A 27,318-nucleotide genomic window follows, 5' to 3' on the forward strand; every position below is an offset into this window, starting at 1 on the left:
GAAGTTACCAGGAAGGTGTCCATAAAGTCAGGAACGCCAGCACTTTTGGGAGTCCTGTGAGACCTTCCAGTTGTGAATACAAAAGATACGTTTATCAGATACCTCAGATTTCTCACATTGATGGCAGAACTTCTCTTGTAGCAGTGAATAGCAAAGTGCTATATGTGGCATACCTCAGGAAAGGCAATCTGTATGGATCCTGAGGCAAGGTTTCAGAGAGTGAGAGTGATGTTGACTTGAGAGCAATATCAGAGGTTGTTTTTGGTTAGTAGATGAGCCTCAGTAGTGTGATGGGGCATTTGCATGTATCCCAATTGATCAAGCTTGCTGATAGGTAAGTGATAGGGAGTGTGGTGCATTCAGCACCATTGGAGGCTGGTGCTGCAATTGGAAGGCTGTGGCATTTGATGATGCACATATTGGCCTTAACCATGTCATTGAACCTCTTGTGGCAGTGTATCCAAGTCTGTATCACTTGAATTCTCACATTGATTAAAATGGCTTCCACTGACTCAGGAGAATTTGTCTGGAGCACAACCTGTTTTCCTGATAAACAATCACATCTGCACTCTTTACCAGCTGTACCGGAATCTCAAGTGCAGCATGAAGATTTAATCCAGATCATGATGTGATGGGACGACAAAGAGGTTTTCCCGGTATGAGGCTTTCCACTCCCTGCAGCCCCTCTCTCCATAGTCAGACCATTCTTGAATGCCTTCCTGGATTGAAAGGACTCCAGAATACCTGAGAGCCCAGCATTTTAAGAGACTTTAAAAGATCTTAAGTGGCTTTAGGTAGTGCAGGCTTACTTTAATTGGCTCTGGTTGTTCACATCATTGGGCTTTTGCTCAATCTTGTAGCTATTGAATGCTGTGGTTTGTGCTGGCTGCATGCAACCATCAAGCAAGTGAATAACAGCAGAAAATAGGTGTGTAGCCTACATGAAAAGCAAGGGCATGAACTAACTTTGTTGTTTTTATGCCTGCTTCTAGGGCTAGCCAGTTTTCCCCTCATGAGCTTTGCATAACAGTCTCATGTCTGAGTCAGAAAGTTTAGGTTCAAGTCCCAAACCAAAGCTTGAGCACAAGGACCTAGGCTGACAGTCATTTGCAGTACAGATGGAGTGCTGCACTGTTTGGAAATGCTATCTTTTGAATCAGATGTTGAACTGAGGCCCCATCTTGTTTTATGGTATTGTTTCAAAGAAGTGTGGATGAGTTACAAGTTCTCCCTGGTTTCCTGGGCCAATGTTTTTATTTTACTCCAGGCCACTGAAACACATTATGTGGGGATTTGCTGCCATGTTTCTTACAACAATGACTGTACATCAAAAGAAAGCAATTCATTGGCTACAACACACAAAGCGCTAGAAGACTCAGCAGGTCAGGCAGCATCTATGGAGGGAAATGGACAGTTGACATTGCAGGTTGAGACCCTTCTGCAGCACTAGAAAGAAAGAGGAGAGATAGCCAGTATAAAAAGGTGGAGGAAAGAGCTGGAGAGAGAGCTAGCAGGTGATAGGTGGATTCATGTGAGTGGGGTGATAGGCAGGTGGGGGGGGGAGAGTGGGAATAATGTAAGGAGCTGGGAGGGGATAGGTGGAAGTGACAAAGGGCTGAAGAAGGAGGAATCTGATAGGAGAGGACAGTGGACCATGGAATAAAGGGACGGGGGGGGGGAGGGGAACTGGAGGGAGGAATGTGTGAGTGATGGGCAGCTGGAGAGGGTGGGGGAGGGGAAAAAGAGTGATGGGGGCCGGTGCGATGAGGGGAAAAAAATAAAGGGGCAGAGGGGAGTGGTTAATGGCTAATTCATTGGCTGTGAAGGAGTTTGGGACATCCTGAAGTTGTGAAAGGTACTGAAAATTTACACTGGCATTTCAATGCAATGTTGTAGGAGGGCTGCACTGTCAGAGGTGTGAACTTTCAGATGAGATTTTACACTGAGGCCCGCTCTACTTTCTAAGGCATGGACTAAGCTTATGCTGCTAGAAGATCTCATGGCATATCACCCTCCAGTTTGTGGAAATTTACTGTACGAAAATTGTCTGCCATATTCCCTACAACAGCGATTTCACTTAAAAAAGTACGTAATTGGTTGCAAAATTCTTTGGGATATCCCATGATTGTGAAGGGTGCTATATAAATGCTAATCTTGCTTTTATTTCTTTTGGAGACCCAGAGAATTTAAAGATGTGAAGAAAGGTAGAGTTAAGGTGGAAGATCAGTCTTGACAGTGGAGCAGGTTTACAGGCCCAAAAGGCTTAGTCCTGCACCTGTTTCTGATGTTTGAATATTTTTATTGAGAACCTTATCTAAATTTTTTTTCACCTCTGTTGTATGAAGGTACTGAAGTTATTTGTAGCCACCTTGCCTGAGATTAACCAATTCAGCACAGATTGGAGATTAAACCGAGGACCTTTGGTGGCCTATATGGCCTGGTTTTCATTAAGGAAATGAGCTATTGACGGATTAAAACACAATTTTCTGAAAATCCTAGATTGTAAGTATTGTGAAATATATATCGTATGAAGAGGCAAAGACCTGTTACAGTACATTTGTTCCAAGTGCTGCAGAAAAGTCATAAACAAAACTTTTTAATCTACTGTACAATTGCTACAAATTGCCTATTATAAAACCTTGAGGTGCAGGGGATTAGTATTTAGATGCTTTGGATTTTTGCTAAATGAAAAATCGGTTAAGGAAATGAATAGGATGAAAGCACACAATTTGCTTCTGATCTTCTTGTGGAAATGGACCTTGGAGAGTTGAATTTGAATTAAAAACATAAATGAATTATTCTCCCATTCAAAAGTCAACTCTTGCAATTACGTTAGTGGCAAATATTTATTTTTTTGATTTTTCATAGTTATTGATATGCTAGATTGCATTTTGCATGGATGTCTTATAATCTAATATTTTTAGCAGAATATACAATGTTTTTTCAGGAATGTGTGGGTTTATACCTCGGACTTTCAAATAGCCAGAACCAAACTCATCCTGATAAAAAATCTATCTACAAACAATACAGGGAGATACAACTATCTGCTGGAATTGCTGTCTCTGACATGTTATGCATCTGCACATATGTGGGTAGATGTATTATATCAGAATTAAATGACAGGTGTGATATTTCACAATGTATTTCATAATTCTTGCATCCTAACCACAAGAAGTGAAAAAATTTCCTTGTGCCTTGTCTCTTGATGAGATTGGGGTTTCATGGAGTCATAGAGTTATATAACATGGAATCAGGCCCTTCGGCCCAACTCATCTATGCTGACCAAGGTACCTACTTGGTACTTGCTGGTCCTATTTGCCAATGTTTGGCTCATATCCCCCTAAACCTTTCCTATCCATGTACCTGTGCAAATGTTTTTTTTAGTGTTATATTTGTACCCACCTCTACCACTTCTTCTGGCAGCTTGTTCCAAATACCCACTGCCCTCTGTGTGGGGAAAAACCTACCCCACAGATCCCCTCTCAGCTTTAACCTAGCCCCTCTAGTTTAAGACTTTCCTATCCTGGGAAAAAGACTGTGATCATCCACCTTATCTAAGCCCCTCATGATTTTATAAATTCCTCAGCCTTGTACTCTCCAGGGAAAACAGTCCCAGCTGATTAAGCCTCTCCTTATAACTCAAGTCTTCCAGTCCTGGAAACACCCTTGTGAATTTTTTCTGCTTCTAGCCTAATCACATCCTTCCTATAGCATAAACTGCACAAAATTTCAGCATGGGCTTCACTGGGGCTAGGTCCCCAAAAGTGCCGGGTGAAACACAGCCTGTGTTCGAGGGGTGTGCAAACATTTGCCAACGTGTGGGTGATCACAGCATGGAAAAACACCATGCTCAACCTGCAACCCAATTGAGCTGGGCATTGAATCCTGAATAAATGATTATAATCCAGGAAACAGAAGCTCACTTGCTTTACTTTCATACCACCTGTAACAGCACATTTTACAGTATGAAAACCCCTTGCTGATGGACTGAAGAGTCACACTTGGTTATGTTCTCAAGTTGCTGGAGTAGGACTTGAAATTCACAACCATCTGACACTGAAGCAAGATTGCTGCCACTGAGTTAAGGCTTACATAATGGGCATTTCAACCTGGTGCATGGTTAATACAGAATGTCATGCCAGCCCCTTGATGTTCTAGACATGCTAATTCTTAAACATATATTCATTATTAGCTATTTAATCCAAATCATTATGTGATGGGACGACAAAGAGATTTCCCCAGTATAAGGCTCTCCACTCTCTGCAGCTGCTTCCTCTCAGAGAGTGGTCCTAAATCACAATCTTGGGCCGATAATGAACATATGATAAAGAATTAGAATGTTTAGAACTTCAAGGGGCTGGCATGACATAACTTTTTGGCAGGTCAGGATCCTATTTTTTCACTTCTCAAGTTCACAGACAGAGATGTCCAAATAAGCACATGCATGATTCTTAAACTTGTGTTAGTTTGTCCTTTACTGCATTAAATATTTAAAACTTAATTTCAATGGAATCAAATGTATGAGGTTTGTGATTGGAAAGGACAATTGTGTCATTGAACTTTTTTGGATATCATACCTATGAGAAAGTTGAAGATTTGTGGATTAGAAAGCAAATGTATCTCCAAGTTACTGCAATCTTAATTTTTATTAACAATGATTTTGAATCTGATTGTAGAGGAAAAACATGAGCTTGCTGAAAGCTAATAATTATGATCTTCATTGAGGAAAATACTTTTGCACAGCAAGAGGTGCATTTTGAACAGGAAGTGAACGATTTTGGATTAGGGAACAGTCCAAGGTAATAAGAAGGGAGTTTTTGATTTTCAGAAGATTACTTCAGAAGATAATGAAGTAATAACTGAAGAACAACCTCTCTGAGTAAAGTAGAGAAGAAGAGGAATGCATATTAATCAAAAAAAAAGTGGATGAATAGGGAACATGTGTGATTGGAGATAATTTTCCATTTGGAGTGAAGTGTGGTAATTGAGTTGAAGAACACAATTCTGGAAATCTATTTCCTGAGATATATCTAGCTGGTGGAGCTTGGTGAGCTTGATGGGTGTGTAATACTTTAAGGAGAATGCATGGACCTCAGTATTCAAATCAGCTGGATTTTCCAAAAACTTAGAGGTTGATAGGCCACAAAGAAGAGCTTGCATTAAATTCATCCATGACATTATCAAGGCATGGATGAGAGAAAAGTGCAAATGCAAGAAATCTTAGCTAAGAACAGGCTTCAGTAGTGGATCTTCCTGCATGTGGATTTTGGAAAAGGATTGAATGGACTGTACTTACTGAAATTCGGTTAGTTCTGACAAAAAGAATAAATGCATAAGTAGGCTATATGGTTTCTGGAATCTGCTACACCATTGAGTAAAACCATGGTTTATCCTCTACCATGTTCCTGGCCTTTCCCCATATTCCCTTGGATCTCTTAGTGTACAAAAATCTGTCGATCACAATCTCAAATATATCACCTCACCATTCCAGGAGTCCTTTTACAGAACAACCTTTTGGGTAGAATCTTATCATATGTCTCTTGAAAATTCAGATGCATTATGTCCACATGATAAGCTTTCTCCTTAATTCTATCGTTAATGATGGATGACCCTTCCAGTGGACCTTTTTTCTCAACAGAATATCTTGTATCTAATTAACGTAAGTAATTAAGTATTGATGTAAGTAGTTAGGTTCAAGACTCTAGCTCTCAACATGGGTGTGTCAAGCTTGGGTTCTACTCTTACCATGTTGTGAATACCGCAGTTGATTCCTTTTTATGGGATTTCTTATTAACGCTGTGTCAATAAACAAGAGAAAATATCAAACTGTTCCCTGATTGGATTCGTGATCTTATTGCTCCAGGAAACTGTCCTGAATGCTTAAAATGTATTAAATAAATTTTTCCTGTTGTTTCATTACAGACCTGCATTGATGCATGACTTACAAGTAAAAAAATGTAGCAGTAAAATACATTACTGTATATTAACTGTAATTGTAATCTTGCTGAGGCTCTGAGTTTTTTCTGAGACTGAACTTAAGGGGCAGCACAGTGGCACAGCTAGTAGAACTGCTACATCACAGTGCCAGAGACCTGGGTTCAATCCTGATCTCTGGTGCTGTCTGTAGGGAGTTTGCCATGTTTTCCCTGTAACTGTGTGGGTTTCCGCTGATTGCTTCGGTTTCTTTCTCCCACAATCCCAAATTCATGTGCATGTGGCAGTTAATTGGCCATTGTAAATTTTTCCATAATGTGTATGTGAGTAGTAGAATCTGGGGGAGTTGATGAGAATGTTGGGAGATAAAGAAAAATGGGGTTAATGTGAGATTAGTATAATGTGGTTTATAGTTGGTGTGGACTCAATGAGCTGAAGGGCCCGTTTCTCTGCCGTATCTCTATAACTTCTTAGGAGCTTGAAATCATTGTGAGGCAGTATTGAAGACCAAAATTCGAGTGAAATCTGAATAGTAAGACTTCGTGGTGCCAGGATTAGAACTGTGGAGTACTCTGCACAGTCATGACATACTGATTTTCAGCTTTTTCATAGCTAAGCACTTGAAGCTAAAACTGATAAATCAAAGAATGCCTGAGAGCATTTACATTTAGAATACCAGATTATTTAGAAAAAGGTTTCATAAATAGAAAACCTGATCCATTATGACCTGAACCAAATGTAATCCTGCATTTATCTGCGTCAAATAATGTCCCAGAATTTGCCATGAGAATAATGTTAAGGATTGTCAGTCAATTATGAAGGAAGTCTAACGGCAACTTCTGGAATATACACTTATGCATTTAAATTCAGTGATTTCTTGTTCTTCCCCAAGGTCTGCTCTTCCAACCTTTGTTGAGACAGTCAATATGGAATCAGTTAATTGATGAGAACAATACTTTATCAATTATTCTCTCTGTGAAACAAACGAAAATGTGATGCCTGCTTAAATGAAGAATAACTTAATTTTTAATGACACACTGAGATGTAATTACTACTGAGCCTGAAAAGCTAATTTTGTATATGTGGTTTGTTATTTCCACAGAATAATTATTTCCCACATTCCATAGATTTTAAAATAATGATAATTTACTATCTTATGTTTTGGATATATGTTTTGACATTTTTACATTTATCAACATCCAAATCTTCAATTCACTCTTGTAAAAAATAAAAACTCTTACAGTTTTTTACTTCCTATTTCATTACCTATCATATTATTCAGACAGCTTGTTGTATTACTGTTGCTGGACACGACAAATTACTTATGCTGCAATTGATATCAGAAAATATGAAAATCACATCAATGGGAATGACATGATTTTCACGTTTTGTGGCTCACTCTCTTCAAGTTCAAACTGTGAGTGCCATCACTTTGCTAGCTGTAGTATACGGAGTTACACAGATCATTATGTTTGTTTGCTTGGGTTGCCATAGTGTTGCAGAGAAAGCCAGGAGGAGAAAAAAATGGCTTCATGCAAATAAACTGGCACACGGCTTCTGTCTCCCTCTTTTTATTATTATAGTGAAGGTTACTAAAGTAGTGATTACAAAATCCAAGCAAAGTTAGAATTTTGGTAATTAATTTGCTGATTTACCAAACAAACTATTCCTAAATTACTTATAATGTACATCTTTGCACATTGTAGTAATGCTAGACTAAGGGACATCAAAATACCAAGGATTAAAAATGCTTTCAGTAAAGTGTCAGGTAATTCTCCTGGAAACTTTTTAAATTCATGTGGAACATGTATAAATCTTGAATGTGACAGAACAAGTAGAGAAGGCATTTTAAATGGCATAAGCCTTTATAATCAAGGACAAAGAATAGAGAAATAAGGAAACTTTTATAAATCGTCAATTAGACGTTACCTGGATCCTGGTGGTAAATGCTGCGGTTCAGCGCTAAGCTTCCTGCTTTATGGTCATAATATGTCATAATGTTTGGTACTATTGGTGCAGATGTTGTGAACCTGCTGACAGATTCCAGCAGCTAAATCCATCATTATGCTTCACTGCTGGGCTTTCATGGAATCCAGTGGTGGAGCACAAACTTGCCTGAAATTCCTCAGTACTTATGCTAAGGAATGTGTTCAAAGCCAATTCAATGGAGACTTGACAACTGCACAGGAGGATGGGTAAATCTAAGGTCAGGTATACTTTAAAAAAATAGTTTTATTTGTGGCAGCATTTTCCATTATTTTACAAGTTTAAAGGAAACAAAAAATTATTTATTTCATTTAAGTTGTTTTTGTATGTCTCTGAATATTAGAAGCCTTCAGAAACATTCCAGAAGTTTGAGAGCTGTGACAAGCAGCAGACTTCACCGTCTGTCACCACTTCTAGGGTGCCCCATAGCAGCTCTGGCTCAGGATCAGATTCTGCTTTCAAGGCATATGTGGCAGCAGTCTGCTGGCTGTCTGACAGGCTAACTGCACGGGTAGTGCCAGAGTGCCAGTAGTTGGAATGCAGTGAGAGAAGACACCAGGTACATGGCTCACAAAGTGACTGCACTCTCCCAATGCAACACATGGAGAATTTTAGGAATCAGAGGACTGATTGCAGGACTGCGATGACCCCTTGCAAGCTCCTTTGAGTGTGGTGTGTATAGCCATGAAGTTTAATATCTTAGCTAGCACAAGTCAGAGTCCCACTGCAGCATCCAGATATTCGGTGGATTTTTCACATGCTGAAATGAAAGCAGAAATCTTGGTGATTTGACACTGCATTGACCAGTAATGGTGCTGATGGAGTTTGCTGCAACTTTCATGCTGGAAAAGATGGAGTCCAAGCCAAGCCAAAAAGCCTTGTTTGAGATTGGTGCTGGACCACATGCTCCTGGCTTTTGCAGGCTTGCCAATGCACCAAGCATTCACATGTCTGTCATCAACCTTTTCCTGTAGGCTGCCGCATTAGTCTCATCAAAGTCCTCAATGTGTGGAGCTGCCAGGAAGCCGTGAAGATGGCGGCAACTTTAGGCCTTTGGACAAGTTGCTGCCATCTTCACGTCTTCCTGGTGCTCCACTTTAATTAGTGTAGCTTGCCTTAACTTTTGCTTTCAGTCCTTGAAATTAGGACCCTTCTTGAGGCAATGAACTGTTCAATAACATGGCTGGTGCTAGCTGGACAGATTATTATCACCAACAAATTTGATTTAGTGTCTGAATTGCCCTGATTGGACAGGAGTTAATTGTATGCGGTGATCCCAGCATGTGGTTTTAGGGGCAATAAATTTAGCCTCTTCTGCCTTCGTAGTTATAGCAAATTCTGGCACTTGCTGAAAGCATGAAGATTTAAGTTATAAAAAGCAATGACATTTTCATTGTGGACTTTTCTTGCATGGTGATGGACTGCTTGCTGAATGTGATTGTTGCCTTAATAGTTATCCATGCATTTTAACATCTAAAAATTTATCAGCAAGTCTAGATGAGTTGCAGTTAGTTTTACAGTAGATTACATTTTCTGATCTATCGATCTTGCAGCACCAGACACCAGATGGTATATCAACAACAACTAAATTAATGATAATAGTGATTTTATATCTATATGTTTTTTCTACAAGGGGACTACACTATAATTTTACTATACATTAATCTAGTCGAAAGTTTTGATATTTTTCTCTTACTGCCCATTCTGAACTAAGAAACCATAGTTCAGCTGGTACATTTGGATGCTTGCTACTAGACATGATTTGCAATTAGCTATCAAGATATTTCAGTAACCAATCTATAGAGACGTTAAGGGAAAGAAATTGACTTTTGACCTGTCCATTTGCCTAGCAAAGCTTTGAACTGAAATTCACCATTTGGGGAATTGAAATCACAAAATTAATTTATGTGGTAAAAGCTTCAAATTCAATTTGCTCTCCTCATTCCACCCCATCAATGTTGGGAATGAAGTCAGGGTTAATAATTCTTTTAGTTCCAGAATAAGAACCTGGATTTATGAAAATCTTTCTTCCAATTATCCCAGGATTTAGTAATTCTGGTGCTTAAGTAAGAAATCTAACTTCTAGAGGGTCCCCACCTTTATATCCTTGTGACTGCAGACTCAAATTACACTAAGTAGTTTTATAACAATGCAGCCTTTCTTTTAAAGATCCTTCTGTGGTTTTAGCCACAAAAATATTTTTCCTTTGTTTTTTCTTTTGCGTTGTGTTGAAAAATGGTTGCACCTTATTCAGGTTTTCAGTGTATTTTCATCCAGTAGCACACATAGTAAATCTCCATGGGTGGTGTAATGTTATTGTTTAAAAGGATAATGAACTTATGTCACTGACTGTTCTATTGACTGAATGTCTAAATTATCACCAGAATGTCACTATAACAAACCAACTTACTGCCAGCCAACTTCTAAGGTTGTTGGCAAATGTAACACGCAAGAGGGAAAGAATTGTTCAGTTAGAATGCTTGATCATGAGAATAATTATATTTTATTGGAATAGTCCCTTATCCTACCTTTAAAAAAAGCTAGTTAGAAAAATCCTAGGAGATAGATACCAATTATCTCAAATGGAAGGTAGGAAAGATAATTGAGTCCCTATTAAAACTTGTAATAGTAAGATATTTAGAAACAGAAAAATTTTATCGAATAATCAGCATTTCAAAAGGGTAGATCTGCTTGACTAGTCATAAATCTTTTGGAGAAGTAAAGGTGAAGGTGGGATAAGAGGAACTAGAGTAAGGAAGTGGACCAAAAATTCCAATGCAGCCAAAAGGATGCACTGATTGGGTACTGCAGTGAATGCAAATGATGCTTTAGCTATGGACCAAAACTTCTGTCTATGACCAAAAGTAAATGACCAATGGTAAAGTTTGTTAGCTGCCAAACTTTACTTTTACCTTTCAGGTATGAAAATATACCGCCCAGCTGTTAGATCAGAGGATGAGTTTGGGGATAGGCTATGGGCCTGATTGTGCCTTTTCTGTGTTGGAGGAAGGGGAATGGAAATGGATCAGAGGCTGCTCCTTGGGTCATGTTAGAGATTATGGGGAAGAAGAATCAGGCCAATGATTTTCCTTGAGGAATGGGGTGGGGCCAGTGAGGTAATGAAGTAATAAACAAGATTCTGGAGGAAACTCAGCGGGTCAGGCAGCATCTGTAGATGGAAGTGGACAGTTGACATTTCTCAGATTAAAGGTCTCGACCTGAAATGTCACCTGTCCATTTCCCTCCACAGCTGCTGCCTGATGCACTGACTTCCTCCAGCGTCTTGTTTGTTGCTACGGATTCCACCATCTGCATTTTCTTGTGTAAATTGGTAATTGGTTTATTATGTCACATGTACTGAGGTACAGTGAAAAAACTTGCCTTGCATCCCATCCATACAGATCATTTCATTACAACAGTGCATTGAGGTAGTTCAAGGTAAAAGCAAGGACAGAATGCAGAATAAAGTGTTACAGTTATAGAGAAAGTGTAGTGCAGGCAGACAACAAGGTGCAAGGCCATAACGAGGTAGATTGTGAGGTTAAGAGTCCACCTTATTGTAGTAGGGGACTGTTCAATAGTGTTAAAACAGCGGGATAGAAGCTGTCCTGGTGGTACGTGCTTTCAGGCTTTTGTATCTTTTGCCCAATGGGAGGAAGGAGAAGGAGAATGTCCGGGGTGAGTTGGGTCTTTGATTATGTTGGCTGCTTTACCAAGGCAGCGAGAAGTGTAGACAGAGTCCATGGAGGGAAGGCTTGTTTCTGTGATATGCTGAGCTGTGTCCACGACTTTCTGCAGTTTCTTGCGGTCATGGCAGAGCAGTTGCCGTACCAAGCCATGGTGCATCCAGATAGGATGATTTATATGATGCATCCACAGAAATTGGTGAGGATCAAAGGGGACATGCCAATTTCTTTAGCCTCCTGAGGAAGTAGAGGTGCTGGTGAACTTTCTTGGCCATGGCGTTTTATGTGGTTGGACCAGAAACAGGCTACTGGTGATACAAGAGAGACTGCAGATGCTGGAAATTCTGGAGCAACACACACAAAATGCTGGAGGAACTCAGCAGATCAAGCAACACCTATGGAGGGAAATGGACAGTCGACTTTTCGGGCCAAGACAATCCTGATGAAGGGCCTCAGCCCGAAACATAGACTGTTCATTTCCCTCCATAGATGCTGCCAGGCTATTGCTGATGTTCACTGCTAGCAAACTTGAAGTTCTCAAACCCTCTTGACCTCAGCACCTTTGATGTAAACAGGATCATGTGTACCACCCCCCTTCCTGAAGTCAAATGACCATCTCTTATGTTTTCCTGACATTGAGGGAAAGGTTATTATCATGACACCATGTCACCGTGCTCTCTATCTCCTTCCTGTACTCTGACTCATCATTATTTGAGATACGGCCCACTAAAGTGGTATTGTCTGCAAACTTGTAGATGGAATTAGAGCAGAATCTGGCCACACAGTCATGAGTATATAGGGAGTAGAGTGGGGGCTGAGGACGCAGCCTTGTGGGGCACCAGCATTGAGAATAATCGTTGCGGAGGTGTTGCTCCTATCCTTATGGATTGCGATCTGTTGGTTGGGAAGTCAAGGATCCATTGCCAAGGGAAGTGTTGAGTCCAGGTCTAGGAATTTGGAGATGAATTTGCTTGGAATTATAGTATTGATGGCGGAGCTGTAGTCAATAAACAATAGTCTAACGTAGGTGTCTTTACTGTCCAGGTGCTCCAGAGATGAGTGTAGGGCCAGGGAGATGGTATCTGCCGTAGACCTGTTTCAGCGGTAGGTGAATTACAGTGGGTCGAGGTTGTCTGGGAGGCTGGAGTTAATGCATGCCATGGCCAGCCTTTGGAAGCACTTCATGATGGTGGATGTCAGAGCCACCGGGCAGTAGTCATTAAGGCACGTTACCTTGTTTCTCGAGGTAATGAAGTAAGTGGAAGAATGGGAGTGAGGGTTGGAAATCAAGGTGTCTTGGCAGATTGCTGAGTCATCTGCTTGTGAGATTGTGGTTTGGGAGTGATATCAGAGGTTGGTGGTGGAGTTGGTGCAGCTGTTGGAGGAGGTTGTAGTGTTGATGGCCAATAAAGGTAGGTTTGAAAACTTAATTAATATGGGTCCATATCCAATATAGTGTTGAGATGCCTTAGTGTTGAGTTGTCCCAGGAGTAAGTTTGTGACAAGTGCTTTCAAATTCACCTGCAGTGGTCCTAAAGGAATGTTGCATAGGGAATGATGTAATTGCTTGTGCTCCTGACGTAGAAATTCCATCAGGATTGCAACAGTGACTCATGTTCAAAAGAGCCTGCTTGAATTTAAGGAGTGTTATGAAATGACCTAGAAATCCTACTATTTCTCAAGACATAGAAGGAGGCCATTTGGCCATTGATTTATGCAGGCTTTCAGAACAAACTCCTTCCATCTCTTTCCCTTATTCCCTGTTCCTGTCTTCTCTCATGTCCATCAACTCACCTGAATTCTCCTATCACCCTGCTACACTAGCACTGTAATGATTGTTATTATGTTTTATTCTGGAAAAAATAATTAATTTTCATTTGCATAATATTCTAAGATATTACATTACAGAATACCTATACTATTGTTTGTCCAAAAGTCTAATCTGAGCGGAGATACGGTAGAGGACAATACTTATTATGCAGTGACAAGGATCCATGCAGCAATAATCTGTTATGTTGACATGGAAGTTCATGAAATCTTCCTAAATTCATTTACTACAAGTGGGAAGGCATTGGCACAGCCAGTATTTATTGTGCATCCCTATTTCCCTTGAGAAGTTGGTGTTCCAACCTTGAACCATCGCTAGCCATATGATGAAAGTACTTGCACAATGCTGTCAGAGAGGAAGTTCTAGGATTTGAAACGAGAGGTTTTTGTGTCTTGGAAGGGAACTTGGAAAAGTTGGGGTTCTCACATGACTGTTGTCCATGGCCCTCTAGGTAGTAGAGGTCATGGGCCTAGGAAGAGCTGTTGAAGATGCCTTGGTGAGTTGTTGCATTGGTGGAGGAAATGAACATCTAAGCTGGTGGTTGGGGTCTTTATCAACAAACTTTCTTGCCCTGGATGGCATTGCTGCTTTGAATATTCTTGGACCTGCACTTATCCAATAAAAAGTGAAATGGAGTCATATACCCACAGAATACCGACTTCTGATCTGTTTTCTAAGTCGCAGTATTTATCTGACTGGTACAGGTATGTTTCTGGTTAACTACAATTCTAGGTTATTGATGGTAGTAGTTTCAATAACGGTAATTCCATTAAGTTTCAAGGAGAGGTAGATAATAATTGCCAAGCATTTCTGTGTCCCAGTTACCATTACCAGCCCAATTCTGAATATTATATAAAACCTGCTACAAGTGGTTTCATTGTCTGAGGAGCTGCAAATGGAAATAAACACTGCACTGTCATCAAGCAAATACCCCCTCTTTGAACCTTTTGATAGAGGGAAGGTCACTGAGATACTTGGGCCTAGAACATTACTCTGAAATACTCCAACATTATGTCTGAGCCTGAGACATTCACCCCCAGCAATCACAACAGTATTCCTTTGTGCTCAACTCCAGCCAGTGGTGAGTTTTTAATCCCAATTACCATTGACCACACTGTCAGTTGGGCACCTTGATGTCACATCCAATCTCCTGGTTAATATTTATCCTTCACTGAATATCATTAGCACAAATTATTGGTCATTTTCAAATGATATGAAATGGCCACAATGTGCTTGCCTCTGTCAACCTCCTATTCAATAATTAAGTAATACTGTTGGAATGTGACAGCCTCTAAAGAACAAAATAGAGTTAACAATTTATGACTATGACTTATGTGAAACTGCCTGATTTACTGAATTCTTCTAGTATTTCACTATTTGCAGTATGGTGGCCTAGAAGTTGGATTGCCTGTTTCTTTAGTTTGTAAAGCTTTACTCTGTTGAAAATCAACTTTTTCTGGAGTAAAACCTGAAGATGACCTTTCCAGATCATTTCAGCCCACTCTAGAAATTTGACTGTGCACTTCCCAGTATGCTAACTTTGCACAGTTTTCTTGCCAATTACACTGCACCAGGTTAGACTTGGCACAGGTTCAGCAACCTAACCTGGTGCAGCAACTCTGATGATGAAAGATACCTTCAAGTAATGACTGTACTTCTTTAAAATTAAGTGAATTAATTTAACTGTTTGATTATTAATTTTAATAATTTAAACATATTTAACAGTTTTTTGTGCTTTTTGTTATAATATTTGAATTTTTAAATAATTTTAATATTTTTACCAGCTGATTAATTTAATACTGTTTGAATGTTTCTCAGTGTTTGTGAATGCCAAAGACTCTAAGCCTTACAAACCCTTTGGACAGCTGGTAAGCTTGGGGTCATGACATAATTAGCTGTCAAAGCATACTTGGGTCTGAGCCTCATCACTTCAGTGGGAATGACCTGAGCTGTGCACTGATTTGCCATTTAGGAACTAGTTTTGGGAAGTAAGTTAATACTGCAGGTAATAAGAAAGGGTTAATTAATGATCTGGTAATTAAGGGAAAGTGATCATTATATGATAAAATTGTATTTGTAAATTGAATGTGGCTAAGTTCAATTTGAAACTAGGGTTTACATCTGAATGAACCAAACTGTAATCGCATGAGGCATGGGTTACATATGGTAGATTGGGAAATTACATTAAAAGGTATAACAGAAACAAGCAACGGCTAACATTTAAAGAATTAACACATCGTTTATAAGCAATATATGTATCCTTAAGGCAAAAAATACAGCAGCACTGTTGCATGAGGATCATGATGAATAAGCAACACTGATAGCAAATAGTGCCATCAGGCAAAACCTGCATGTCACTGAGTTGTTCATTAACTATAGGTTAAAGTTGACTTGTAGGTCTTTTTAAATATGTGACCCCATGAAAGAGTGATGCTGTTATCATTTGGTACTGTTGTCATTTCTCTGAGGCTGACATTGACAAATTACTGAATATTGTACATAATTTGAGGAATTTGATTCTACATCTGGTCAGATGTGGATAGCTTTTGTCATTAATGGATAATCATCTAGCCTTCTCTATGTAGATTATTATGCAGAATATAATTGTTTTTTTCTTGGAACCATTTGGATGACCCAATCTGACATGATTGTTGGCACCACCTCAAGTGCCTCTGTGGCTGGCATATCTCTTATAAGAGGCTCACTCTATCCCTTCCTGTGATGACATGTCACAGAACCTCTACTTGGAATAATACTTAAAATTTTTCTATCAAAGTAATTAGGTATAAAGGCAGCTGTCAGTCAAAACCATTAAAAAAAAATCAGATTTGTTAGGTTGGAAATTGTATGGCCCATAGAAATATGCTCCAAGATGGCACCATGCATTGGATTCTCATCAATGTCTTGCTAGTCTGCAGGTTAGTGATCATCTTGTAGTCAAGTAACTATGTAAGTGCAGTGATTCCTGGAGCTTTAGTATGGTTGCAAGCGGTGACTATATGCAATTTTGGGCTTTGTGGTGGACGCTGGAACTTACATGGACAACTCTCAACCATGATTGGAACTCTAAAAACAGTGGCTATCACTGGAATATTCAGTTAGTGGTACCTCAACTGGAAGCCTGAACCAGAAGTAGTGGGCAGGATCAGGAACAGGGCATCTTGTTTTTGGTCAAATGATCAGATATCATGGCATTTGAGGTGCATTCCAGGGAGGTGCGATAGAGTGGTTTGGACACCAAGCCAAAGATGGCCTTACCTTGACCATGGAGCCATCTGGCTCATCAGTGAAGATTTCATATCGGACTTCACTAGTAGACTCCCAGTAGTAGCTCAGGTAATGATGAGCTTGCTAATGTACATTCGAATGTTTTGCCTTTAAGGCCTGCTTGAAGTTATTTTTGTCGTTACGTTGATTCCAATTTCATTGTAAAGACATCAAATGGTCATTGCATGTCGCTGCTAAATGCCCACAGTTCAAACGTTGCTGGAAAGTACCAATGGTGTTTCATAATTAATTTTGTAATTCAGCTTAATCATATAATGTATAAATAAATGTACAATGCAATAGTGTTTCTCAGCCATCATCATTCTTATTAAAAACTTCAAGACATACAATTCTGATTCATCACATCTCTGATGATTCAGTTATCTCTCACTGACAGAACAGTGGTGACTGCCTCAAATAGAATTTGAAAATTGCAGAGCATGTTCTACTTGTATGGGTTAATTTCTTATAGATTTGCACTTTCTACTGTAATTCCTCTCTTTATTATATGATCATAGTAGCTAGTTTGCTTTATGCCAGATAGGTTGTTAAGTTGTTGGAAGTAGCAAGTTTTGTTTTCTTTATATTTGATGTCTGACGAGTGTTCAGTACAATTACAACACTGGTATTTACCCAACAATGTAGTAAATTGCCAAGTTACGTCATGTTCACAAAAACCAGGACAAATCCAGTTCGGCCAATTTACTGCCCAATCAGTATATTCTCAAACTCAGTTATCAAGTGGCGCTTACTCACTGTTAAACAGTTTACCAGTGCCCAGTTTGGGTTTGTCAGCAGGCATTTCACATATAGCAACTCACTTGTACTGGGTGATGGTCCCTGACTATGCTATTTTGAGAGGCAGGGAAGCTGAATTTGATCTCATTTACACAGTTGCAATTCCAGCATGGCTAACTGGACAATGGTTAGGAATGGTGTAAGATTTTCCCCAGCTAAATAAGGTAATCCTGAAATAAGTTTATTCAATTAACCTGACAGTTGTATAACCTGGATGTTGAACAAAGAAGACACACAATCCAAGCAGCAACAATGTTACTAGACCTTGTGGCTGATTGCGTACCATATATCTGTCTGTTTTCTGTGATGTCTGCTCCTTGCCCATCCTGATTTTTCGACTGAGGTCTGCATTTTGTAAGGGTCCTCTACCAATTCCCAAAGAGTCCTGGGATGAAATACTTGTATCCCTTAAAGCTATGGTTCTGTAGTGCACAGCACCTTTGTATTAAGCTGTTGTCTGTAATACCACTAGACTGTCCAAAGCCTTGAAATTAATGCTTGACTGAACAAATCAATATCAATTCTCTCTGCTTTCAGCAACTGCAATGTTTGCATTTTAACTCTGATTGTATAATTCCATGAAGCCCTTCTTCTAAACTTAAGGATATCTTATAAATTCTTTTGACACTTTTTACCATCTCCATTCTGTGATCCCTCAACTTAAGTCTCATCAAGAATTACCCACTTGGTGTCTCATCTCATGGATTTATTTATGCTTTTTCTCCACCATGCAAACATAATTACTTCATGGCAGGAAAAGAAATTTATACCTTTTATGTTTTATTGTCTCTGAACAATAGAGGTGATACTTTGTAAGGCTGAGGTGTTTAAAAAAATCCTTACTTTATTAATAGATTAAGCCTAGAGCTTCATGTGGATCAGTTTTTTATCCATCATTCCACTTTTGTTTTGTGGCTGAACTTCATATTCTTGCAACAGAGTAAGTATTTTACTACACTGCTTCCCAATCAATACATTGCTATTTTCACTTATTTCAACTACTTCATTATGATGCAATTACAGGTACTGATCATACTGTAATCTTCATCTTAAAATTAATCTCTAATTACCTACATTATACCTAATTTTCTTGATATAATGTGGGTAATTAGGGATTAATTTTAAATTGAAGATTACAGTACAACCCAGTAAGTAAATTTCAGCAGAAGCTTACACAGTACATAGATAGTGAGATAGAGAGGTTTCCAGGTCTGTGCAATTCAACTACCCACTGGATAAACACAGGATCATTGCAGTGTCAATAATATGTATGGGATTCTACAAGAATTCTCCCTCCAATCATAACACTGATGGAAGATCAGCAAATATCTAGTAACTGATGGAATCTGGGTGAATCTGGGTTATGCTGCTCGCTGCCTGCAATTTTTCTAAGGAACTATATCCGTCTTCCATTGATTTTGGTAGAAAATTGAGAAAATCTTTGGGAAAATTATGAACTGATCTATGTAATTCAATTACACTTGTAATATATTTACTGCAGTTTATTAAAAATTTTATAAAATGTATCAGCATGATGAATATTAACAACTCATTGTTCCCCCAGTCACAGAAGTTTGATTTTCAAAATATATGTGATAATTTGGATAATGGATAATTTGCAGTGTTTGAGTATTAAATACTCTTTTAAATATGCATTATGTAAACTGTGTTTTATACGAAAATAACACAACTTACAATATTTTAGTTGTGTCTGCCCCTTTTAGGATTTGTTTAGTTAAAATTTTAGTTCTTTGCAGGATTTAATTTTTAATGAAAACCATAAATTTAAGGTCAAGAGCGGTCCCATTGCTAGCCATATCAAATCAGAAGATTATTGCATATATAAAAATTTAGGATAGTTATTTATAGTTAGATTAAGACAGATATATTTGTTGGTCAATAATTAATGCAGCACTTTAAGACACTTCTGTTTTCACTTGTTCATTTCTTAAAACTCCATTCTACCACTTGGGCGGTTCCGTCAAAAATGATGATTGCAGTATCTTCCAGCACAGAAGGAGTCTATTGAACCTTCATTCCAGTGGTGGCTCTTTGAAGGAGCTATTAATTAGTCCCACTCCTAAATCTTTCCCTATAACCATGCAAACCTTTCCTTTTCAAATATATATTCATTAATGTTAGAAAATTACTATTTTATCTGATATCGCAGTTCCAGCCAGTATATTCTAAATCAGAACTATTGGCCTGTAAAATAAAATCCTCACCATTTGCCCAGATCAGTTCTAATTGTATATCAGCATGCCATGTTCTCTCTGTTCCTGTACCCATTTTAAAAGTCATTTTAGTTTATACTTCTTCAGTTTATCTTTCCAAGATATTTCCTTCCATTGAAAAGCAAAACAAAAACACTGCAGATTCTGTGTTAAATCTGAAATAAAAGCAGAAAATCTGGGAAATACTCAACAGGTCAGAGAGTTAACATTTCAGGTCAAGAAAGGCATTTCAGTCTGAAATGTTAACCTTGTTTCTCTCTCTACAGATACTGCCTGATCTCCTGAGTATTTCTCACATTTTCTGTGTTTATTCTATCCAATAGGTGCCTGAATGGACAGGATGAAAGGCAGGTTGACATGTTCTGGGTGACTGCATTCTTCAGTTATTATTATATATTCTCATGTTTCCCACAAGTTTCATAATATTCTTGACAAGTTTTATCATTTAACTTACTAAATACACATGAACAAGTTAACTAACTAGAACAGCTTTTAATGTCCTCACTTTTGTTATGTTATGATTTATAGCTGGGAATCAAGCAGAAAATACTTCTTAGGATAAGGTTTAAAAATAAAATAATAATTATATTAATTAAACTGTCTTTATCTAAGCCATTGACATGTTCCATGGCTAGTCAAATCATGTCTGGAGGTATGATCTATTTCTCTCATTGTCTGGGTGCTTTTGGCTGGTTCCAATGAAAAGTCTAAGGGTTAATCCAAAAGTAGTCAACATCTGCAGTTGGCATGGGAAAGGAAATCTTTATATTTAATGTTAATCAAAGCTGGGTATTGATTCTTGATGTTCCAAACTGTGTTGTATTGACGAAAGACAATGCACCTTAGGTCTGCCATGCTAAGTTCACCTTCATTTTCAAGCTTGTGATTTTTTAATGCTGCTATTTGGTATTAATATAATTTCATTAGATTATTGTATTTTACTAATGTAATATGAATTATGAAAAGATTCTGATGATGTATAATTTTAATAAGAATTAAGAAGCTATACTTTGCAAAAGTAGAAAGTTGAATATTTTACAAAATTGTGTAGATAAGAGATCAATATGAAAACAGGAAGTCATCTGTGATTGCTTTGGGGAATTGGATGATAAATGTTCAGAACATTCTCCTACAGCACGTAATTAATTGAGGTAAACCCTGGTGACTGTATTAAAGAATATCTTGTTCACTCTGCCACTCAGTTGACCCTCCTCCGTGATGCTCATCAGAATGAGCTTGGAAGAATCTCGGAAGATCTGGAAGATGAAGTTGGAGCAAGATCTAATATGGACAGGAAATTGGCTGATCTTCGTGCTGAGGTAGTATTAGACCTTTGTTTTAACCCCTGGCTTGATATTTAAAGGAACTTATTAATGGAACAAGATTTCCAATTTTAAAACTCTCTGTCTGCATGCAGTATTTATCTGCAAAACCATGTTTTCTATTGTCATGATTCTGAGTTAAAATTTTCCATTCATAAATTCCTGTGTCCAATCTTGTAATGAAAACTACTCGTTTGAATCTTTTATGAGGGTATACATTCTTTCACCGTTGGTGGGTTGTAATGGATCAATTTTGTGATCATAGCTCTTCTATGTATTACGGAGATATAGGTTATTAATAATTTTATATCTGTGTGTTGTGATTCAAAGGACCTCCACAAAATAATTCCACTTAACCTGGTCTTAACTCCTGGAAGACAGCTAACCAGCCATTATAGAAACTGTTCACTTTTCATTTCCACTGAAATCAATTTAAATCAATCTGCAAAAGAGTTGAGTTTGAGTGAGAATCTTTATGTATTTGTATGTTAAGTTGCAAGTTGGAATTTGGAAGATAAAGGGCAATTTAAAAAATGATAATTGAAGAGTGAAATAAATTTAGATTACAGGTTCTTAAAACTGAGGAGATGTCTTTGATTCAATTTGGATTGAAATAAATGGAAAGAGGCCAAGAAGTTTTAATAAGAAATTCAGCAAAACTCAGAGGTACTTGGAACAGCAAGAGCTATTAAAATAATTACTCATTGGAAGCCATGTTTTTTGTTTGTAATGCACTACAATAAAACTCTAACATCCTTGAATACTTTAATTTATTTAAACAATGCTTCTAGCATTTTTTTGTCAAACAGGAGATTAAGAAATGGCAATTAAGAATACAAAAACAAGACCAAACACTCTTAAAAGTAATAAAAGAATGTGTTAGTTGCTTTTTAGCTGCTCTTTGCACCAATTTATTTGATTATTGAATTCATTAAACCTATCTACAATTATTCACATATAGGAATCTAAAAATGTATTAATAACAAATGTTCCTTGATTTAATTCTAATGGAGAATAAAGGTATTTAAACAATAGGGTATTATGATACAAATTACAAAAGCAAATAGAGTGCTTATCCATGTTTGGCATTGTTTTGAACTTTTCTTTGCAGTTTCTTAATTGCTAAAGACCTATAAGAAAGTTTCTGCAGGGTTATAAATGAAAGGCAGGCGACTATAAACAGAAAATCAGGATTACAATCCATTCAGATCTGGCACTAGTCAGCGTCATGAAAAGAGGAAACAGTTATGGTGGTTATGGTTTGGAATCATGGTTGCTGTCTAGTGAAAAATGATTCTGTGGAAACTTCTCTTTGGAACTAAAGGTAGTCAAGCAACCACAGAGCAATTCAGCAATTACTATCACTAATTAGCTAAGCGTCACCTACCTTTGCCAATTAAGACATCTTACTTTTAAAAATTTGTACAACTCCTTTTTTGAAGGTCACTGCTTAATTCCTAATCATTGTATCTGTTACCATTCTTATATAATGGTTGCTAATTTTGTGGTTAAAAAGTATATCCTGACTTTTAAATTGGACTTAATATCGTGAACCTGTTAAGGCACCAAAAGTAGTATAATATTCTATAGGCTACTATGCTAATTGTTTATCAAATATAAATATTTCACTCCTTATTTTACACTTATCTGTTCTGGTAGTAGTGCCCTTTTCATCTTTCCTTTGCTTGCCTTTTGATATCATTCATGGCTCGCCATCATTTTGTGAACAACTATCCCTAGATCTTTCTCCTAGTTTGTGGTAATAATTGGTAATTTGGACTTGTTTTCCCTGGAGTGAAGGAAGCTGAGGGGTGACCTGAAAGAGGTAAATTAAATGATGAGAGCCATAGATAGGGTAGATACTCAGAATCTTTTTCTCATGGTCAAGGTGTCAAAAACAAGAGAGCATGGTTTTAAGGTGGGTGTAGCAGTTAGTATCATGCTATTACAGCGCCAGTGACCCGGGTTCAATTCCCGCCACTGTCTGTAGGAGTTTGTATGTTCTCCCCATGTGTCTGCGTGGGTTTTCTCCAGGTGCTCCGGTTTCCTCCCACATTCCAAAGATGTACAGGTTAGGAAGTTGTGGGCCATGCTATGTTGGCGCCTGAAGCATGGCGATACTTGCGGGCTGCCTCCAGAACATTCTACGCAAAGATGCATTTCACTGTGTGTTTCGATGTACATGTGACTAATAAAGATCTTATCTTATATCTGGAACATGCTGCCAGAGGTAGTATTGGAGGCAGATACAATCATTATGTTTAAGAGGCATTTTTAGGCAGGCAATTGAATAGGCAAGACACAGAAGGATATGGACCCAATATGGACAAATGGAATTAGTGCCGAAGGGCGAAATAACCAACATGGATGTGGTGGGCTGAAGGGCCTGTTTCTATGCTGTACAATGCTATGATTCTATGAATCTGAATGGTATACACACATCTGGAATTACTCTGGCCCAAAATATCCCCTGCTGAAGAATATCTGCTGCTCCTTGATATAATCTAGAACATAGAACAATACAGCACAGGTACAGGCCCTTTGGCCCACAATGTTGTGCCGAACTAATTAAGCTAATGATACCTAATTAAATTAATCCCTTCTGCCTTCACATGGTCCTTATCCCTCCATTCTCTGCATATTCATGTGCGTTTTAAATGCCTCTATCGTAGCTTCCTCCACCACCACCCCGGCTGTCCATTCCACTCTCTGTGTAAAAAAACTTGCCGCACATCTCCTTTGAACTTTCCCCCTGTCATCTTAAATGCATTCCCTCTAGTACTAGACATTTTGACCCTGGGAAAAAGATACTGACTGTCTATCTATGCCTCTCATAATTTTATAAACTTTTATCGGGTCTCCTCTCAGCCTCTCTTGCTCCAGAGAGAACAAACCAAGTTTGTCCAACCTCTCCTTGCAGCACATGCCCTCTAATCCAGGAAGCATCCTAGTAAACCTCTTCTGCACCCCCTCCAAAGCTCTCAATGTATCCAAATAATAGGAACGTGGTTGGGAGGGTGGTGGTTGAGGGGTTGGCTTAAATTCTAGTGAGCATGTGGATCAGGTGAGGATTAAGTATGATGAAAGTGAGAGAGTGGCATAAACCTGATGGTGACCCATTGACCTTCACGTTGAAGCCCAAAAGCTAAAGGCTGTGTGTGGGAACATCTCTTGGGTGATCAGGGTTTGCAACCTCAATAAGCTAATCATTCATTTGGAGGAATATTAACTGGAATTTGGGACAACTCGGTACATAATAATTTCTAAGCACCTTGGAGCTCACCGGTGGACCTACATGAAAGGGGAACAGAGTAGGATGAAAACTAATCTTTCATTCAGTATCACAAACTCAGCTGTTTTTTATAAAGGGATTTTTTCCCAGTGCTTGTGTTGGGAGATTATGTCGAAAACTTTAGAGAAAGCTTGATTGGAATTTAAATTAACCTTGTGGACTTTGCTCATTCACTTTCCAAACGTAGGGACTGCTAACTTCATTGCACTTGTCATCTCTCTGTTTGTCAGTTTTCCACCTTACATTGAGTACAGCCACTGCTCTGATTCAGTGGGATTGAGAGGAAGGTAACAATAAACAGCTGCTAGAACCTGTAACTGCAGCAGGGTGGTCCTTACCTGCAATCAGCTGTGCTGGAGAGAGGATCACTGAGATCTGACTCACATGAGGCCATAACTGCCTGACAGGATGTATCCTTGACATGTCTGAACAACTGATTTCTGAGGACGCTCAAATGATTGGGCCACATCTGGTTGATGATGGTTCTCCACCTGGAATTATCATTCAAAGCCCCTTTCTTCCATGCCATTACTTATCACGTATGGATTTGGAGGGCCAATCTCCCAGACTTCGGTGGTGTGATCTAGTGTGGAATCCAAGAAGTGATTCCCCCAGTCTAATGCTGGGGAATCTCATCAAAATAGGGCAATGTCAACTGACAGATTTGGCCTCTGAATCTGTCATTAGGTCTGGAACAGCTGCATTAGCCAGTAAGGCCCACCCCATTGTCAGGTGATGGCAGGTCCTTGCAGCGTATTAGATCAGAAGCTGGTGCCTGTTCAACTTGGTGAACACACATTACCTGCAGCTTTCAAAGTAAACAAAATCATCAACTTCTTGCTTTGGAGTCTTTTCAGGGCTCTGCCATAGACCTCTTTTCTTCTTCTAAGGCAGTCCCTTGGGATCAAGGGTGACTTGCTTCCACTCCAGTTTTGTGGGGTTTGAGGTGACTGATGAGACCAGTGTGGCAATGGCAGACTCTTCCGTGGATGATGGGGATATCTCATAGGCCGGGCAGGTGGGTAGTGTGCAGGTGGTGCACTCCTTCTGCAGTTTACTCAGGGCTTCTGTTGTGTTCCTGATGCATGAACTTGCAAGAAGTGCAGGCAGGCTCTCACAGTCAGATGCCCATAAGTGCATCAGGGAGCTGACTGATACTTTATTTTGCTGGGTCGCTAACTACATTAACTTTGCAATCGATGAGGTCAATCAAAATGAATGGGGACCTTCCTTTGTATAAATTGGTGGCTCTGACTGCCTTCCCTGCTTCTATGTAGCAATCAAGCCATCCCATTCACTCAGAAATGTTTATCAATGAGAAAATCTTCTGCTCCATCAATCTGTAATGGTCTGTAATCACAAGGAGGTATTTCTGCACGTGGAACTGTTGTGGCCAATATTTATCTCTCAGTCACTGTTCCTATAACTGGTCATTATGACATCTCTATGGGGACCTTCCTTTGTATAAGTTGGTGGCCGTCTGTCCTAACATTACCACATTAAGTATACTTCAAAACACTTAATTGATTATAAAGTACTTTGGGATGTTCAGAAAGGGATGGGGAAGGTGTGATGTTATTGCAAGCTTTCTTCAGGTATGTGCAAGATTGTTGGGTAGCTGCTGTTAAATTATTTATGATAAACAATAAGGATCTAAATTTGTATAGACATAATACAATTTGTACTTGGGTATACCATATCACTCATTAGTGCACTGTATATTGTGTAGAGAACACACTTCATATCTCTCAGAAGCACATAGCCTGTAGTCTGAAAAGAAGCACAATGCAAATCTCAGATATGAGTTTTATAGGGCAATTAAGAAATAGAGGTCTGGGAACAGCAAGGCATAACATCTACCACAGTCTGTCCTCCATGGTCACTTCATTCCTCAGGCACCCTCCAAGCAGGCTATTTTGAGATATTTTATTAAGCGATGACTGACCACACTGCGGAGGAACCTAAACAATGAAACTCAGGAGTGGTATGACCAAAACCACCTGTCAACAAGAAAGTTGATGGAACAAGCCATGAGTTTATGCTTTACGTTCATAGACAAATCTAAAGATCTCTTTCAATGGCAGTATCTCCAGATTGTAGCATCAGGTGTGTTGAAAAACAAAGGTGCAAGGATGGATTCTCTTTGGATGAAGAGGGAGAGGTAGAAGAAAATGACAAAGAAGACACTTCACCAACACAGACCAATCCTATGAGCAGCCATCCATGCCTTAGCCACCCCACATTGCTTAATGTCAATCTATATCTCTCCATTCCTTACCATTAATGACTAACCAAAAATCTTACAGACCAGGATGTGGCTTTAACAACTTCCATGTAAGACCAAACAGCTGAAACTTAGCACCAAAACATTGTGTAAACATCCTTTTGCATACAAATATGCAGGTAAAAATCTTTCCTCTTCTTCTCACAACTCTTCATTGTGTGACCTCTGAGACCTGCCAATCCTGAAAATGTCCTGTGTCTATAGGTGTGGAATTTCCACTGTCCCATCTTAATTCTCTGTTTTTGCTCACTTGTGATGCCACTTGCTTTTTTATCAGACCCACCTAAGTCTAAATACTCAAGCTTATATCTGGATGGCATGAAAGCATGAATCCTGTAACAGTGCATCCTGAGAAAGGGTGACCTCTGAGAAGAAGTCATCATCACCTTGCTGCATAGCCTGTGGGATGGGTGCATGTCCTGGAGCTGAAAGATATGATCTAGAAATATCAAGGTTTATAATGTTTAAGATTTTCATGAAACACATTACCTGTTTTTACTCACTGCTGACTTCAAATCCAAATGACAGGGTAGTGTATGAAGTGCGGATGAACAAGAGAATTCTGCTGATGGTTAGATATAGGTCCCCACCTTCAATTGCCAGTGCTGTTATCTCCAAGGCTGCTACCTACACGGACGTGCGATGACTGGAAGGCCACCTCCAGCTCTTTGCTTCTCCCTGGTGTTC

The 27,318-nt window shown here is 38.9% G+C and overlaps 1 protein-coding gene across 4 annotated transcripts in view; it reads left to right on the forward strand.

Moving 5' to 3' along the window:
• Nucleotides 1-27,318, forward strand: part of LOC127574050 (coiled-coil domain-containing protein 102A-like) — a 354,834-nt gene that overhangs the window by 111,001 nt on the left and 216,515 nt on the right. For all 4 annotated transcript variants that reach the window (XM_052022652.1, XM_052022651.1, XM_052022650.1 and 1 more), the window contains exon 5: nucleotides 20,936-21,052. In XM_052022652.1, the coding sequence (XP_051878612.1) occupies nucleotides 20,936-21,052 (117 nt within the window). The remainder of the gene's footprint in view (nucleotides 1-20,935; nucleotides 21,053-27,318) is intronic.

The sequence above is a fragment of the Pristis pectinata genome, chromosome 9 (assembly GCF_009764475.1).
Source record: "Pristis pectinata isolate sPriPec2 chromosome 9, sPriPec2.1.pri, whole genome shotgun sequence".
NCBI classification, from domain to species: domain Eukaryota; kingdom Metazoa; phylum Chordata; class Chondrichthyes; order Rhinopristiformes; family Pristidae; genus Pristis; species Pristis pectinata.